A 19,347-nucleotide genomic window follows, 5' to 3' on the forward strand; every position below is an offset into this window, starting at 1 on the left:
CATTTTCACCAATTTAAACAAACTTACATATATATGTAGGATTGATGGAATCAGAAGTTGAATATGTTCAGTTTGAGGGAGGAAAACAACTTGTGATCCTAAAATTGTGTATCCCAATTTTCAAAAAGGTATTTCATGATGTAAAAAATCATTTTAATTGGGCTTAGGCTAAATATATGGAAAGCAACTGGAATAACTTTTTTGACTGTATTTAAATTTATCTTCTAAAATGAGTAATATAATTAACAGCAGGAATTATCCTTAAAATTTTAGGCCTTTTTTTTTATCATTTAGGTTTTAATGCTCCCTAAGGTTTTAATGCAGATCTGGCTAAACTTTGGTTTTTGTAATTTTACCTCTCTTCCCTGAAGATTTTTAGATATCTTTTCAAGTACATTTTTTTTTTCTAATAAACTTTATTGATATCCATAGTAGAAGGAAAATTCTTTTAATTTTCGCTCATCTTCTGGAATCGGTATTATACATAAGTGAGTGTTCCTTCTCAAAGATTAGCACAAAGGATATAAAAATGCATATTTTACATCTTGCCGTTTAAGATGTTAAGTGACAAGGTTGCTGCACTTTCCTAGAAATGTTTTTAACTTTTTTAAAATTTTGAATGACTGCGGAATTGCTACATCTCGGATGAAAATAAATTGTTCATTCCATGTACGCTCTTGAATTCCAAGTTTGAAGGACTATATTTTGTGCTCTGATTTGAAGAATAATTTAAAAAAATTACATTAACTATATTATTTAGACACTCCTAAGTATATTTTACATAAATACATTTATACATTTTGTATTTTATAAAAGGTGAAATGTTGAACTTTTTAAAATGTGCTTAAATATGGTATCGCATGCAACAGCCTTGGTGAAGAACAGGAATATAACCATAACCACTTGACACAGATTTGTCAATTTGAAGTATCATCAGTAACTTTCAATGATTTTACTAATTAAATATCAAAAGTCCAATAGCCATTTTAAATATGTAAATAATTGAGTAATTAATAAAAAGCAAATTAAGTTTAAAAGTAAATCAAATTAATAAATTTAAATGAAATTTAATGCAAACAAATGATTATTGTTGCGAACTAATTTACAATATCATTTAAATTCTGAGAGCATATGTAAATCAAGTGCAAGTATCAAAATCCATTAATAATAAATATAAAATTCCAAAAATTATTTAATCCTAAAAAAATTTATAAAAATGCATAAGTGAATGATTGTTGAGCAGGCAGGAGACAGACTTATCAAGGGGAAGTTGCCTCCAAACCTAACTCTTCAATCATTCAATTCATGTTTTGTCATTCACATAGGCAAGGATAAAAGGAAAATTCAAAACCAAAAGTAAAACCAAATGTTGTGAATTACTAAAAAAAATTTAAACAAGTAGAATTTAGAGAAATTAGCAAGTAAAGACTAGAAAAATTAAAGTCAATTAAGAGTAGAAAAACAAAGTAATTTAGAAATTCTTGCCTACGAAAAACTTCCCCCGACACGAATTATGCAAATAAATCAAAAAGAAACTAGATACTATTTATAAAAAGATACATAAATTATAATACTAGGAAGGCAAGTAAGTTTTAATTTAAGGTACTATATTTGTATTTGGGGAGTGGAGCAGCATGCCAAACTAAGTGATGTTAAGTAGTGCATTTCTTTTGACTTTATTAATAGAGGGCACTACGATAAGGTAAAGTTGAGTGTTAAGTTTCCATCTGTTAGATCTATTCTAAAAAACCTATTCTGTAAACTTTTAGTAATTAACACATTCGCTGCCACCAAAATTTATATATCCATCCTCAGAAGCCGAATTTAAAAAAAGTGTTTTAATGATTAAAAACGTTCCTAATATTTTAATAGTAAAGCCAGAAAAAAAGAAAAACCTTTTATTTTCGTGTTTAGTGTAAAAAAATTTCAGACGCTCTAGAGCGTCAGTGGCACCTCACGTTCAACTTATTATCTGTATGCCACTCATCATTTTTCTGCGAAATTATTGACACATTATATAAAGTCACAGTTTAAAAGAAATAAAATGTTTAATTGGATAAAGAGAAGTGAAATTTATGAAAAATTATAAAATGTAACAGTAAAACATAAATATGTATAAATGTAAATAGAAGATCATAAAATGTAACAAATATTGTATAATATACATAAATAACATAATAGAAAATGAAAAAAAAAATAAACTTATTACAAACAAAATGTCAGTGTAGAACAGTACTGCATAAATATATTATCACTTATGGTATATTTCACAGCAATTCAAGCAATATCCTGGCTTGTCGGAACAGTCACGGCACTCATACGTAGTGTCTGTGCGTTTGCCTTGAGAGGGACAAGATGTACACCTTTTTCTTTGTATTTTGGTTTTACCAGGTGCAAGCTCTCTTTTCTGAAGAGTATGTCTGAGATTCTTGGGAGTCGGCTTTTGTTCATCTGTTGATGGCAAAAGTGATTTTACAACGTTCAGTCGGTACTCGTAAAGTGATATTTTTTTTCCGGAATATTTATTATAAAGAGCATGTGAATTCATTAGCATTACTTCAATAGTATGAAAGAACAATTTTTTATACCAGCATAGTGATTTTCTCTCCGAGAGATAATATGACAGCATTTGATCTTGCCGATCTACACCAGACATAAACGCATTATATCTGATGATTGGCAGAGGCTTCTGCTTTATTTCATTTCGTTTATTTAAAATGTCAACCATTTCATTTTTGTATTCCGTAGAAATATAAGACACTTCACGCTTATCTTTCCATTTTCCGATCATTACTCCCTGACAATATCTTTCAATAGTATCGCCTTTTCGCAATTTAAGTAGTTTGAACATTCTTTGGAGTGTTTTTTCGAGTGGTTCTCAATGTGCCTGTGCAGTGTGTCTTTATATCTAACAGTAACTTGGCCAAGTCAAAGCTATTATAATAATTGTCCATGAAAACATGGTGACCGACATTTAATTTTTCATTCAGTAAATGCAAAACAATTTTTTGTGTATGGTTTTGCCCTCCATAGTCATCTAATAAACCAGTATACACGGCAATCTTTTGCACTATTCCACTTGATGTGCTCAAAATATAAAGTTTTATACCGTACTTATGTCTTTTATTCTTTATGTATTGGCGAAACAATAATTTACCTCGCCAGAGAACCATAGATTCATCCAAAGAAAGTTCTCTATTAGGATAATATATCTCGCACATTCTTTCGTTAAAAAAATCGATAACAGGGCGTATTTTATATAACCTGTCTGTAGGTTGAGGTTCTCCAGGTTCACTATTTTTTGCAAAATGTAATGCATGTAAAATTAATAAAAACCGATTTCGGCCAATGCTATTTGCAATGCTGCCTGCATTATGAAATAATGGGTCCTTCTTCCAGTAGTCCTGAAGTCTATTCATTCTTACTGTCCCCATTTGCAAGAATGCTCCCGAAAAAACTAAAAATTCATCCACTTTTAAATCTTTCCAAAGCGTTATTCGTGACTTTTCTTTCGTTTTATCGCTATTTTGTATTTCTAATGCGTAACGATTTGTTTCTTCGACTATTTTTTCCAGAAATACTTCAGTGAGGAAAAGGCGAAAATATCCGATAGGAGTACTTTCAGTTGGCTGTATTAGCAAGGACTCAGATTTTGTAAATGTATGACTTACCATGCAACTTGAATCTGTTTTCCAGTCAACCTGTCGGATTACCGGTAATTGTTGATCTTCTGTGTCAAAATCCGACATTTCTAAGTTATCCACAGCGACATCACTATCTCCTTCCGATTCGCTCGTAGAATCCCAACCGTAATCTTCATCGTCTACGCTGTCATAATCAGAAAGATCACTCTTTTCTAGTAATTCTAATATTTCGGCATCAGTCAGTTTTTTACTTACTTTCCTTTTCTTAGGCTGTGAAGGTCCTGCAATACTTGTACTGTCCGCCATTTTTAAAAATGCACACACAAAAAAAAAAAAAAAAAAAAAAAATTAAACACAAAATTTAAAAACCACGCACTGAAAATATAAAAATAATGCTTCACTAACGTGCCACAAAAACCTCATCGTTCAACCTCCAAATCCGAACTAAAACTAAAGCAGTTTACTTATACTCGATTGTCGCCCCAGAGCGTCACCGGCATGGGAGGTAGCGCCATGCTGACGCGCCAGCGCGTCAGTGGCAGCGAATGTGTTAAGATGTGTGTACTGTTGCAAAAAATTTTTTGCTAATTGTAAAGCATTTTAAAAATGTGTAAAAAAAATGTAAAAATGCTAACTGTAATGTTATGTGAAAAAATGGTTGCAAATTATTAAGGATTGTAAAAAAATCAAAAATGTTTTTGAAATAAAATTAAAATTTTGTAAAATTTTTTAAAAATCAAAAAATTCCTTGCAGCAATGGCGGAAGAGAATTATTTAAATTTAATTTAACTTTACTATATTCTTTTGAAACAATTTTGTTTATTTTATGAGTTAAATACATTTTGTTAAATTATTCAGTATATTATGATATCAAATTCTAGGTTATTTTGCTGATTCATCAAGCAAACTTAAAGAAGAGTTCTTAAAAGCTGCTGATAAACTGAGGGAATCTGTTACTTTTGGTCATACTTCAAATGCAGATGTTTTGAAGAAAAAGGGATATTCTGAGTAAGAATAATTTTTACAGATATGATTGTTAGAGTATTTATCTAGTAAATTACTAAAATTTAAAGCTCTTTCTTGATAGAAGTTGTTGCCGAATTTTCAGTGTCCTGAACTCTGGCAACCATATGCATAATAGCTCTTCACTTTTAATAACAAGTGGCATTGGGATTTTCATGTGAATGTTCCAATGGTTATTATAAATAAATTCTGATTTTTATGTTGAACGAGTGTATATTTTTTTATTGAACTGCATTTTAAAATATAGTTATGAATTTATCTGTAATGGAAGAAACATTGTCATGAGTTACTTAACATTGTCACGAGTAGTAAGGTTGTGTTATAAGTTCAATTTAATAATGGTTCTGTAATACCTTTTAACATCTTTAAAAGTGTGATGCATGAAATTATTTTTACTGAAATCAATGTTAGTAATGTGTAATTAATATTTCATTTCATGTTGTATTCTTCAGAGATAACAAGTTTTATAATCTTTTCCTTTTTAGTGATATTGTTTTGTTACGTCCAAAAAAATACTGGAACAAGTTTGAACCAAATGAAGTTAAATATGCTGGTTCTGCTGATAAAGATGAAATTAAAGAATTTGTTAAAGAGAACTAGTAAGTAATTTGAATTAGTATATGATGTTTAATGTGTTTCATATCAGGGTTGTTATGCTACCTGAAAAGTCTCAATTGGGCAGATTCTAATCTCAATTCTCAGTGGAGAAAATAACTCGCTATTTGGGGATTATATATAAAGTCTTATGTAATTGGAAAAATTTTGTTTTCAAGTGGTACCATAATTAATTTACCCTTAGCACACTACACAGATAGCCTGGAATTTTCTTGAAACAATTGTAAGAGTCAGGAAATTTCATTATCATCTTTGAGTGGCAACCCTGTAATAGACATTTTGCTGTGTTAATTTTTCTTTTAGGCGCCCACCAGTGGCTGAGCGGTCAAGTCGCTAAACACTGGCAGTTCGGTCCGAGGTTCGAATCCCGCGAATGAGCTGGCTGCATGGGTGTTTTTGTGGTTTTCCCCTCATGTACTGTGTATACGAGCCAGTTTCCCGTAGAAAGTCCTCCACGAAGGCATCCTCTCCCATTAGGCAGATAGCCCTCGAGGCTTTGCCGTAATTACATACCTAACCTAATTTTTCTTTTAAGCTTTCATTTTATTTTCATTTGAAAATTAAATTTTTGCAGTTAAATAAATAAAACTTGGCAGTTATTTCTTGTGTGTAATTTAAATTTTCTAAGCATCATAAAAAATCTTTTAATGTTTCAATGAATATAATACTTTCAATATATTTCTTGGCTTTAAAATCATGCAATTTTTACAGCCATGGTCTTGTTGGACACAGAACACATGATAATCATGATGATTTTAAAGCTCCGCTTATTGTTGCATACTACGATGTTGATTACGTGAAAAATGTTAAAGGTAATTTTATTCTTATTTTGTGTTTTTTAAGTAATTATTTGAAATATTTCTTCAACAAATATAATTTTTATGAATATCATATTTCCATTTTCTAAATTTGTGTTTTAATTATAAGTTAGACTGTTTAATAATGTATTTCTAAATTTTAATTTTTGAGTTTGTTCCCTTCCTTGAGAGAGGAAAAGGGGGGGGGAGACCCTCAGACCATTTCTGAAAACTTCGACAAATTTAGATTAGTTCTCCCAATGATTTTCCTAATTTGTAACTTTTTATATGTTCTAGAATTTCAATTTAAAGATGTAACATTTAAAGCTATCATTTTTAAAACGTTTGTTAATTATCTACTGCACATACATACATATAACAGACTAAAATTATAATCTATAAAAACAAATTTTTTGTTCGTACCCACAATCAGAATAGAAGTAATTAAATAATTTGAAAGTATGAACAGAGGTAATTAAATGTTTTTGAAATTTAGCAGAAATGCAAACCTTTAACCAATTAAACAAATTTCCTTCTTTTAGCAACTGTATACTTTGAGTAAAGTTGCTGATTGATTATCTATATGCTAAAGTAACCTAGTTAATATATTATACATAAAACTTTTTTAGGAAAACTCTGTAAAAGTATTTCCTTCAAGTAATATAGCACAAGTCCAATAATCTGACACATTCAGAACTTCATTGATGCCACACTATCAAAGATACTAGGTTATCAGATTAAATTAGTATACTACCAGGAGTTGATTTTTTGCATTATATCATGTATTCAAAAGCAAAGAAATAGCTATAATTCTGCTAACATTTAATGAAATGAACTTCTAATTAAATTCATAGTTTAATCGTATTTAATTATTTTTTACTTTGAAATCATAACCAGTGATTTTCAGTGAAAACTTCTCAAATAAAATTTGAACATCAGTCTACTTCATAAATGATCAACTTCTTTTTTAAAGACATTCTTATAGAACATGAATATATATATTGTAGCAAATTTCGTAAATGTATGTAATGCTTCCATCAACCATATGCCAAGTGATAAGGGTTGAATTTTTTATCAGCATTTTTTTTGCCGCCTGTAGATTCAGTAAATTTTGATTATGATGTCACTTAACTCTTTCACAGTTGGTTCATTTTTATCCCTTTTAAACTGTGCAAGAATTTCATTGCCAGAAAGTGTGAATTTTGGATTATTCTGAGGAAGATTTCCAAGTGTTTCAATAACAATTGATTTGATATTTATCTCAGCTTATAGTAATTAGGAACATTTTAATTTGGTTATGGTTTATTTTGTTATAGGAACTTATTTAGATAATGCCTTTTTTATTAATGATATTTATAGCTGTAATAGTACTGTTTACTTTTATAGTTAAAATGAACAAGAAATATTGCATTTTTCTACTTTTTATATCATAAATATTGGAGCTATTAGAATATTCCTGCATTTATAATACTTGTAAATTGCATCTTTCGGAAGTTGAATTTTTACATTACTAAAGTCACGTTTTCAGTTGTGTCAGTGGAATAGTTGGGAAAAAAATCCTTCAACTTCCTCACCATTTTTAATCAATAGGTGAGAATTTTTATGAATTATTTAAGCAAAATTAAAAATAGTATAAACATGCATTATTTAAGTGTATACAATCAGGTACACTTCGTGAATTCGAAGAAGTTTATAACAAAGCTTGAGTGAAATGTATTGGGTTATGTAGGTTATTTGGAAGAAGATCTTAAAATCTTTTAAGGTCTTTTAAAATCTTAAATGTTAAATTCATGAAAATGTTAGGTTTGTGTTAATTGTAGATGAGTATTTTAAATTTGATACAGTAAGTTTTGAATTCCCAGTCTAATAAGGATGTAAAATTCACCGATACATATTTTAAGAAAAATTCATAGAGTAACTAGAAGGTTTTTTTAATTATATTGTTACTAAGATGTATAATCATTTTGTTGCTTGAACGCTCTTGTTAATTAAGACCATCTTGTAAGATCTATCTACAAGTTGTAAAACTTAACCTAATATTGCCATCAAATAATAATTAAATATAAATGAGGTATATGAAGAATAGCAGAATTTTTTATATTGAAGTAAACTTTAGTGATAATACATTTGATTAAAAAACATCTAATAAACTATTCTTGATTATGTAGAATTTTGCATCCTCTTATTTCTGCTTTTTTATAATTAAATTTATATGGTTAGAGCTACCCTTTGTTTTGTGTGTAACTTAGTATATACTGCTTTTGTATCTATTCATTAAAATTAGTATTGAGTAATATTATTTCTCCAATTAAAGATCATTTATGTTTTTCTTTATTTTAAATAACATGGATAGCTGTGTATTTTTGTCTTCTAAATTAGGATGAAAAAAGTATTTGAAATTATCAATGATCTATTTAAATTGTTCAAAGAAGTTTTTAGATATTTTATTATAATTTAATAATGCAGATATTCCAAGAAATTCATTGTTAATAAATTTTTTACTAATTTCTTAATTCAACAAACATGCATAAAACCACCATTCTGCATTTTATTTTCTTAAGGTACAAACTATTGGCGTAATCGTATCATGATGGTTGCTCAGAAATATAAAGACCAGGTACATTTTGCTGTAAGTAACAAGGACAAGTTTTCTGCTGAAGTAGAAGATTATGGTTTGTCACCTAAAGGTGACAAGCCTATTATTGCTGCCCGAAATGAAGCTAATCAAAAATTCAACATGAAAGAAGAATTCAGGTTTGCATTTTTAATTTAGTTATTCGACTTTATTTTTTGTTTCAAATTAGCTGTTTTTATTTTTCTAACTAGCAGTTTCTTTGATCCTTTTAGATATAAAATATTTTATTTACAGCATTGAAAATTTTGAAGAATTTGTGAAAAAATTTTTGGATGGAAGTCTTGAACCTCACTTAAAATCTGAACCTTTGCCTGAGAAAAATGATGGACCTGTTAAAGTAAATATATTTTTATTTAAAAAATGAATTAGCCCTTAAGTTTGTATTAAAATTTAGTTATATTATTCATTTGTTAGAATAGTTCACTTGTTAGATAAATTTTTGACACAGAACAATTCAAAGTACTTTAATTTTATGATTAAAATTTTACCAGATTTGACATTTATAACAGTATTTTTAAGTAAATGCGTGTAGAATGGTAGTTTTTAAGCAGAGTATTTTTAAAGAAAAATTTCTTTTGTAAATTTTATATAAATTATGCACAAAGTTGAATTAGTTTGCATAATTAATTTTAGTTTATTAGTTGTGCTTGTGTATATATATTTAAGTTAATGAACTTTTTAACATTAAGATTTCTAACACATCCGCTGATTCATTTTTATCACATGTTTTTGGCTGTTTTAGAAGTGTGTTTTTTGTAACATGTCGCTTCTTGCTCGTACGAGTTGATTAAATGTTTGGTTTTGGGTTAGATTCTCTGTGGTGGATATGCAGTTCAATATTATGCCGTCATTAGAATTTTTAAGATTGACATATTTGTAAATGTAACAAAATATACAAAATATGTAATTTATGCAATTGTTTTAAAATTAAGATTTTTTAAAAATGTAATATATATGTTTGTATTAAAATATAATCTGAAAAATATTCAGAATTCTCTAATTATGAAGTACCTTAATTAAATATATGATGGTTCATATATTTAAAATGGTATAAAAATTAATAAACTGTACACTTTACTTTTCTGTGGATCTCTTTCTGCACTATATAGCTTTTTTGTATTTAAGGGAATTTGAAATCTGTTTCAGAATTAACTTTCAACAATCCATTTCAAGTGTTTAGTTTGGTCAATTTTTTAAAGTTTAAATTACTTTCAAAATGCCAAATTTACTTTTTGACTGTAAATTACCTAAAGTTTTTGAATTTTACTATGATCCTGTAATTTGGTTTTTGTCTAGCATCAGCAACTAAAGATACTTTGCTGTTAAATAAATTGAATGTAATACTAATAAAAATGCATCTGAAGTTTCTAATTTATGCTACAATAGCATGCAATTTAAGTACTGGTCGTGATTTAATATCAAGTATTTTAATATTGAAATATTTAAAATTTTGCTGTAAATACTTGAAATTGTTTTACTTTGATTTTACTGACACGGCAGTTATAGTATTTAATTGAAAATAGAACCACTTAATAATAAATATATTTAATTGAAAATAAAACCACTTAATAATAAATATATTTAATTTAAAATAGGACCAATATTTTTGTTCTAAACTTTGATAGGATTTATATATGGGTAGTTTGCTGAATGAAACTGCAGAATGAGAGGATGGATTTATTTGTTATACTATATAGAACAATTATACTATTTAAATTTCTAAACAAACATCAGGCGATTGCTGTGTATGTAAACTGTGTAACTATCATTAATTTTGCCATGTCCACCTAGGCATTTTCAGTTTCAGCCTCTATTGTACTGGTTATTGAAGTGTGTGAAAACAAATAAGTAACTGTGTATTGCTTTAATTAAATATTCATATATATTTATATTTGTTAAAAGTTATCCTGAAATCTATGGAGATTTTTATTGTTATCAATCTTGCTTGTCTGACAATGGTCAACACAAGCCTACGATATCCATCTTGGCATAGTTATATGCACCTGCCATTGGCAAGAGCCTTGAGCACCATAGAGGTGACAGTGCGACTTTAGCTCGGTTCCGTTTTCTGTTTTAAGAAGAGAGCACTCTGGGTCAGAGGGTCTCCTATCCCTTTTTTCCCTGCCACCAACCTTTCAAGAGGACTTCAGCTCGCCACATATTTAGTGTCCCCATGTCACACAGACACATTTACAAACAGCCATGTCTTCTCCATGATTCATATCCAGGCCTTTTTTAGTCAGTCACTAACCACTATCCTGTTTGGGTGGTGGAGTCTTATTTTTCAGTAAATACAATAACTGATTAAATTTGAAAATTTATACTGTTTTCATATTTTATTTAAGTTAATGTTTTACTTTTAAAATTTATTTTAGATTGCTGTAGCACAAAATTTCCAAGAACTTGTAACTGATAATGATAAAGATGTGCTTATTGAATTCTATGCTCCTTGGTGTGGTCACTGTAAGAAATTAGCTCCTACTTATGAAGAGTTAGGAAAAGAGGTATGTTACTGATTCTGAAGATATTTAAAATTAAAAAATGTTTGTAATAGGTGATATTTACATATTTTGTTTTACTCATAATTATCAAATTGACTTTCTCTTCATAAATAATTTATTAATCATTCTTTGAATTACATAGATGGAAGGTGAAAATGTTGAAATTGTGAAAATGGATGCTACTGCTAATGATGTTCCTCCTCCATTTGAAGTTCATGGGTAAGTCTGTAGTAATGCTCTATCAGTTAGAACTGGAAGTTACAGATGTTTATCTTTGTCAATATAAATTTAGTTTTTTAAACACATTTTTGGCAAATGAAATTTCTTAAAATACCATTAACTAAAAAGATTAGTTAGAATTTGGAATCAATCTAACAGTGATATGTTTTTATTTTTAACATAATTCAGTTTTATTTATTTGTAATAATCGTTCAAATGTACTAAAACTGAAGTTTTTCATAACTGTGAAATAGTGAGTTTTATAGCAAGTGAATTTGAATTAAATTTACAGTTAAACTAAATACAGAATCTGTAATCTCCTGGAATAAAATTTAAAAAAATATTAAACAGATTTTTCAATATAATTTTTTAATTTTTGATAAATTTTACAGTAAAAGTTCATTCATAGTTTGATAAAGAATACATATAAATAAAAATTTTAAATGCTTAGTTTTAAATATCTTAAAAAATACAAGCAGTATCAAAAGTTTAGAGGTATTAAGTTAACAGCAAGTAATGGAGGGGGAGAAAAAAAAAACTACCTAAGCAAAAATATTACAAATTACCAGATATCTTTTTGGACCTGGACAAGATTTTATAAAGCAGTAATTCGGGATCATTATTTTCAGAGGATTTCAAAAAATTTTGCATGTTAGCAACTTCTGCTTTTTAAACTGTCGTTTTGAAGATTATATATATGTGTAACAATTTTGCCATCTGTTAGTCTTGCATATTGTACTTCAAGAAATTTTCTCTGAAAATTGTACCATTTAATTTCTAAGAAATTTTCCACTGTTCTAGAGGCGCTGTCCTTTTAAAGCTTTTGTAGATTTATTGTTTGGTTTTTCATTCTTTCCTCTAAAATGCTTGGTTTGAAGCAGTTTTATTTCTTTGGTGACATTTTTCTAAACAGTCATATTAATGGCATACGATATTGATGGTAAGATGAGATTTACCTTATTTGATATGATCTTTAATTTTCTAAATGTATGCTATCTATATCCGACTCTGGATGATTCCTATATTAAAAATTGTAACTTTGAAATTTTATTAGTTGGCTAAAATTTTACTTTTTTTTTTTTTAATCTGAACATTGGAATAGGCCAATTATCAAAGAAAAGAATTCTTTTACTTGTACTCATAATTTTGTCAATTTTTTTCAGCTAATCGATGAAGATTTTTGGAATTGCTCAAACTTAATCTTTGTTTTATGTCATAAAAAATGATCAGGTTTTAGCAGAATACTTGGGTTTTGTATCTTGTCCAATCATCAAAAATTTTTCAGTACATCTCTAGCTTAGATTTACAGTTAATAGTATAGTTCTCTTTGCAGTTTTTATTGATGAGGTATTTCCCTACTTTGAATACAGCTGTTTTAACAAATGTTTCTAGAAGTTTATCTGATGAAACTGGGTATTGTATCTATACTCAGTTTCATTGGCTTTAAACATATCTAACTTTTAGCTTTGTAACAGAGAAAAAAGCTCTTGTAAAACTATTCTTCAGACTTTTTCATTAACCAAAGTACTTTGTCATAAAACTTTCTAAAAATGGTCTACTTGCTTTGAGTTTTTGCACCATCTATGGTTACCTTTAATTTGTAGTGGTTGTAACCAACATCCTTAGTAAAATGCAGTTTTCTGCTGTAACATTTGCTATTAACTGGAATTTTTTCATTATACCATAACTCAAATCATTTCTGTAGGCATTTTTCCATATCTGAGTATCGATTTAAAAATTTTTTTAATGTGGAATTTTTATTCTACTTATAAGAGTATTTGAAGGTATCCCAAATTTTGTAGCAATTTCTTTTTTTCAACTTAATTTGTCAAAAAAAAATTTTTTTTTAAGCACATTTAATTTTTTCTTAACCATTGCCTTATTATTCAAGATTAGGAAGGAACAGGAATGCTAACTGAATTCTTACTTTTCTGAAGAGTTTTAATTTCTGTGGAATAAACTGACAATAGTAATATATTGAGATATGCCTAAAACATAAAAATTAATATTACTAAAGAATGGCAATCATAAGAGTAGCATAGAAATGGAAAGAGATTTTTTTTGTGTGCTACTGTGCCAGTGAACAATTTTTACAATAACTTAAGTTTAAGAGTTCAAGTTTTAGAAAACTTAGCATTAGAAATGTTAATACAATTATTAGAAAAATGTCACTGTTAATCTACATTTATTAATAAGACCTTCGTTGCTATCACTTATCTGTTTATTTTTTATGAATAGCTGTTTCAAACAATTTTTAAGCTTGCTGTCTCACTTAATAAGAAAGTAAGATGCACTATTTTTTCCTTTTGCAAAAAATTGGAAGTTATTCGTTGTTTTCAACTACCAGTCGACTAACATCAATAAAATACTCCATCAACCATTTAATAATGGAGAATGTTTCCTTTTACATGCAGTAACTCCAAAGTGCTGATTATCTGTTTTATATTGTGATATAGCAGAAAAAATTGTACTAAGCAGCTGAACAGTTGTTCTTCCAAAATAGTGTGAAAGTGATATGACCTGTAGCCATTTATTATATTTGGCAAGGTAATGGTTTTTATTAATATTTTGAAGAAAAAGACAACCTTCTTCCTTACGAAAAAAGTGTTGAAATCAAAGACTAAGGTGATTCTGATTGGAATGTTTGATTACACCATGACTTTGTCCTTTAAAAACAATATTTTTAGAAGGGAGTTTTTTTTTTTTTTTTTTTTTTTAATTAAGGAAAAGGCTAAGGCAAGTGAGAATCTCTTTATTCTGGATAATAGTTTCTTTTATACAACAACCTAGGCCTATATAGCATTGTTCTGTACAACAGTATAACCATTTAATTGCACTTTTATCTTAAGTGATGAAGTCCCACAAATCAGGTTCCTGGCACACTTTCCTACCCTGTGTTTAAGAATGTAAGATGGTATGCATATCTTTGAATTTGCTTAGCATATCATGAAATACCTAAAATTAAATATTACAGTCCTAAGATTAACTATTGAAGGTTGTAGATAGCAATATTGGCATGTAAATCTTGAAGCAATTATATCGATAAGCTTAAGAAGTTATATGAGCAATTTACCGCAGATTGAGTCGAAAATATAGCAATTTTGGCAATTTGAATAATCATAGCTGGTGCTTGAAACAGATGATAGCTGTAACTGGGGGCTGAGGAAATTGCACCATTTAAATCATCCACCATATTGACTTATCACCAGCTAATTCTTTTCCTATTTTCAAAGCTTAGGATCACCATAAAAGGGCAGATTTGAAAATGTCTTTATTAAATAAATGTTATGCATATTTTGTGAACAATTAATTCTAACATGGGTAAACTCTGTTTTGATGACCTGAAGAAATGTTGAAAAAATTATATAGATTTCTGGCAATTATTTTAAAGGAAATATAAATTTTACTTAAAGGTTAATAACCTTTTTTATTTATACAAAATTATCTGGCTACATTATGGGCATACCTTGTATGTAGAATAAAAACACCTTTTAATTTGTTATTAGTTTATAAAACATTTTTGTTTAGATTCAGATTTGTTTAAATTTGCAAAGCTTTTATTATTACAGAGAAAATGCAGCATTTGTTAATGTAGAGATAGAGGCTTCATTGCATACTGTAATTGAAATTTTGTTGATTGTTCCTGCGGTTGTATTGAAAGTTAATCAGGAAAAATTTTCTGTGTGGAGTGCTTGTTTTATGTTTTGAATGCCTTGCCCTTTAGAACATAAAAATTAAAGAAGGGAATTATGCCACCAGTGTAAAGCATGGGGTTTATTAAATGGGCAAAGCTTCATTTTTACTGAAGACTGGTGCTATGTTTTCTGGGATAGAAAGGTTAAAAATTTTAATTCTTTGACTTTCGTTTGAGACACAAAGTTTAAATTTGAGATGGTAAGTTTCAAAGAAAATTATTGGAGATAGCTGCAGGAAAATACTTTGATTTAATGCTGAAAATAAAGAGAAATTAGATATCAAGGTTCTGTTTTAAATCGCATTTTAAAATTAGAATTTTATAGTGAAAATCTAAATTAGAAGTTAAAATCAAACTTGCTGAAGATGTAAGTCATAGATTAAATTCAATGTTTCATGCAGAATTTATCCTGAAATTATTTCTGGCAAAACTAAACTGGAAGTAGACTCTAATTACCAATCCAGTCAAATTCTCGTTTTTTTCTCTTCAGTAGAAGTATTGTATTAATTGCTGATTTAGTATTGATTCTGTAATCTTTAGATTTCTATATGAAGCTTATATTTTACATTTCTTACTTTTTATGGCATAACTTTTTAACGAAAATTTTAGAGTACTGCATATTAACATTAGCTTACAGTGATGATATATATATACTTGATGTTTTGCAAAGCCTGGAAGAAGACTTAAAGCCATGTAAAGTGTGAAATGTGATGTTCATGCTAAAGACAAAATCTGGAAAATCAAAAATCCAGTCTGTTCTTTGAAAATAGGTGTGGTAGTGTAATATGATGCTTCTTGGTTAATGTGAATGTTTTTCATCTTGCTGGGAGAGTATAAGCATCCTTCAGGGTTATCACATAATAGAGCATTGTTACAGTATTGATAGATTCTGAAAAAAGTAGTGGTTTGTAATACATTAATGTTTGGGGTGCCTTTCTTCTATTTTTTGATAGTAACACACATGCTGTACACTGGCATCTGGATTTTTGCTTTCCCAGAACGACGCAGCGCGCAATGAAATGGAAGTTGATCTGTCAGCACTATCCTTATCTTCAGGGCAGATGTTTTTATTTTATTCGGCTTATAATTCCTTACTAAATGTAGTATTTCATCTCGATGTACTCCGTCTTTGATATGATTTAAATCAAATTCCTTGTCATTATAAATATCATGAATACACATCAACTAGTTTTTTGGTTGCAATTTTCTAATTTCGACTATGCATAATGTATGCTTTATGCATGCGCGCGTTGAAAGAAATGTTAAATAAAGTAAACAAATATAAAGCTTTTTTTTTTTTTTTTTTTTTTGTAAATTTTGAGACCCTTTAGATCATAATTGCTTTTTATTTCATAAATCACGGTTTCATATTTTTTATTTTATAATTTCTGCATGCCATCTTACCAGATTTAAACTGATGATCTATAATCCGGAATTGCTGAAGTCCTGACGAGTCCGGATTAAAGACTTTTGACTGTATATAATTATAAAATCATGTAGATTATAGACCCCTTTTTTCTACTTAATGTATACTTAATTCTGAATGTAAGCAAATTTAATCTTATAATATTTTGATTTCATAAGGCAAGTATTTAAAACATGCATGAAATATATTTAACATTTATGATTTGTATAAAATATCGTTATTATTTTTCAGATTCCCTACATTATACTGGGTACCCAAAACTCACAAGTCCAGTCCTAAGAAATACGAGGTAAAATGCATTTCTTGTGTATAGGAAAATAAAATTTTGTGGAAATTGGCCAAATTAGTTTATTCAGGGTTGCCACACTATCTGGAAAACCGTAAAAAGTCAAGGAATTTGAAAACTGACTAAAAAATTCAGGGAATTTAAATATTTTAGTCAAAATCTGGAAAAGCGAGTTTTGCGCTAACGTTGGAAGCAATCACTTTCTTAGCGAATTAAGTATTGCGTGAGCATCATTCAGGCAGCTGGCATAGAGCCGATTTTCGCTGCTCCAATCAGATTGTCTTGAGAGAAAAACAAGTTTCCAGTAACCTCGAGTATCGAGAGACTCCCATGCGCATATGCAGTACATGTTGAACTAAGGAAAATACGTATTCCCGTGTAAAATAAAATCAGTTTAATCCTAGTATAGGGTATTATGGAGGTTAGAATAGCCTCCATGTACTGTATACACGGTATTTGGGGATATTACGATAAGCGGTATAAACGGAGGTGACCAATTAATGTAAACTATATTTGCCAAAATATTGATTATTTTATTCTAATTCAATTTTTATTTTAATGTTATTTATGTCATTTAATGTTGCTTCTCTCTAAATTTATTATTTATTAGTGAATACTTTCAAATTTTAGGAAATTTTCTCTGCATAATCCTGAAATTAATTTTAGCAGTACGATGACGTACCATCACGAAATTTAATGCACATATTTTTTGCATATGCATGCTACTAAATAAATATAAAATACCTGAATTTATTTAAAAATATTATTAGATTTTTCTTTCCTTTAGCTGCAAAAAATACATTTTTTAAAGCAGATTTGGCAGATTCTAATCTCAATCTTCAGTGGAGAAAACAACTATTATAGTTATAATAGTAATGCTTTGGGGATTGTATATTATAAGTCATATGTAATATATATATATATATATGTAGTCATATGTAATTGGCAAATTTTTGTGTTTTCAAGTGATACCATAATTAATTTACCTCTTAGCACAGCTAATTGCATTAAGCGGATAGACTGGAATTTTCTTAAAACACGCCTGGAAAAGTCTGGGAATTTCATTTTCCTGTTTGAGTGGCAACCCTGTTTATTTGTATGGTAATTCTTATTTCTCGACACACTGCTATTATTGCATACTCATAAGCTTTTTCATTTTTAGGGTGGTCGGGACTTGAAGGACTTCGTGAGTTACATTTCCAAGCATGCTACTGAGGAACTGAAAGGTTATGAAAGAACTGGCAAAAAGAAATCTAAAGAAGAACTTTAGATTTGGGGAATTTTTAGGGACTATTATTTCAAGATACATAGTTTGTCCAACATCAAATCATAATTTTTTCCATGCTAAGTGTGAACAAATTGATGCATGGGCACCCTTCATCATGTTATTGTTACTTGTATTTTGTTCTTGTTAGACTTAAGCAAAATTGAGGGACCTAAAGTGCATTGTCTTTTCATAATAAAAATACTTTTTGATAAATTTGTATATTTTCTTTTTGAAAATAGTTTCTTGTAAACATTTTATATTAAGAAAGCAGAGTTGTTAAATGTAAGTTGTATAAAATAATATTCAAATTTATATTGAAATACTTATGATTTGGGGTTTCTACATTATGAGAATTGAAACATTTAGATTGTTTTAGTTGATCAGGAGTTATGGAACTAGCATCAAGTTGTATTTTATCAAGAAGGGGAGTAATCGAAAGAAACCAAGAACAGTTTGTTTCAGCAAGCTTGTAGGAAAGCCTGCAAGAATTAAAAGAATGTGGAGAATAGACACATTAGAAAAAAGCAAAACATACTTAAAGAGTGAATTCTAGAGGAGCTGAAACAAGAATCCTAGAAAAACTCAAGTCATTTGAAACTGATGTGAATGGTGAAACCTGGAAGAAAGTGTAAGGATGGAAATAGTAAAAGTTTAATTTAGCGTGGAGCATTTTTAACATTTCACATGCTGTTATTCTATCATATATGGGAGGGGGGAACTCAAGGTTTATTTAACACTTAATGGTTATGTATTTTTTTTTTTTTTTTTTTTTTTTTTTTTTTTTTTACAAATTGGAACATTAAGTGAAGTCATGTTATTGTAAAGTATTCTGATCTTTCTTGAGTCTTTGATGGATTTGTTATGTGTGCTGTTTTAACTGCATGTACTATTTTTAAAGATCTAAACAGAAGGTCTGGAGTTTTGTGTCAAATACATCTAAAAAGGCTGTAAAGAGAAGACCTGGACAAAAATTGATCATTAATTTAGTAATATATAAAATTACTTGGATATAAAGCAAAACTCGGTATGGATTTTCTTCCTTGCTACTTGTTTCCTTTGACTGTCACAATTGTTGTTGTGCATTCTATATTAGCTGTTCATCATACCAAATGCATCACATATACTTTTGTATTTTTTAGAGGCATTTAATAAACATTACATGTGCTTTGAGAACTTATTTTCACTTTACAAACGCAACATTGTATATTGTTATCCTGTCTCGATATATTGCACTTGATAT

The 19,347-nt window shown here is 28.8% G+C and overlaps 1 protein-coding gene across 1 annotated transcript in view; it reads left to right on the forward strand.

Annotated features, from left to right (window-relative positions):
• The window catches only part of ERp60 (disulfide-isomerase A3), a 30,709-nt gene extending 12,389 nt beyond the window's left edge, over positions 1 to 18,320 (forward strand). Inside the window, exons 5-13 of the mRNA XM_085819507.1 lie at positions 4,526 to 4,652; positions 5,153 to 5,266; positions 5,994 to 6,094; positions 8,641 to 8,833; positions 8,949 to 9,051; positions 11,090 to 11,218; positions 11,358 to 11,434; positions 16,786 to 16,843; positions 18,003 to 18,320. Coding sequence (XP_085675633.1) covers positions 4,526 to 4,652; positions 5,153 to 5,266; positions 5,994 to 6,094; positions 8,641 to 8,833; positions 8,949 to 9,051; positions 11,090 to 11,218; positions 11,358 to 11,434; positions 16,786 to 16,843; positions 18,003 to 18,110 — 1,010 coding nt within the window. The 3' untranslated portion in view covers positions 18,111 to 18,320. The remainder of the gene's footprint in view (positions 1 to 4,525; positions 4,653 to 5,152; positions 5,267 to 5,993; positions 6,095 to 8,640; positions 8,834 to 8,948; positions 9,052 to 11,089; positions 11,219 to 11,357; positions 11,435 to 16,785; positions 16,844 to 18,002) is intronic.
• Positions 18,321 to 19,347: the final 1,027 nt, after the last annotated feature.

This window comes from Stegodyphus dumicola, chromosome 6 (assembly GCF_044657685.1).
Source record: "Stegodyphus dumicola isolate Sdum_Otavi_A_Nest chromosome 6, ASM4465768v1".
Lineage (NCBI taxonomy): Eukaryota > Metazoa > Arthropoda > Arachnida > Araneae > Eresidae > Stegodyphus > Stegodyphus dumicola.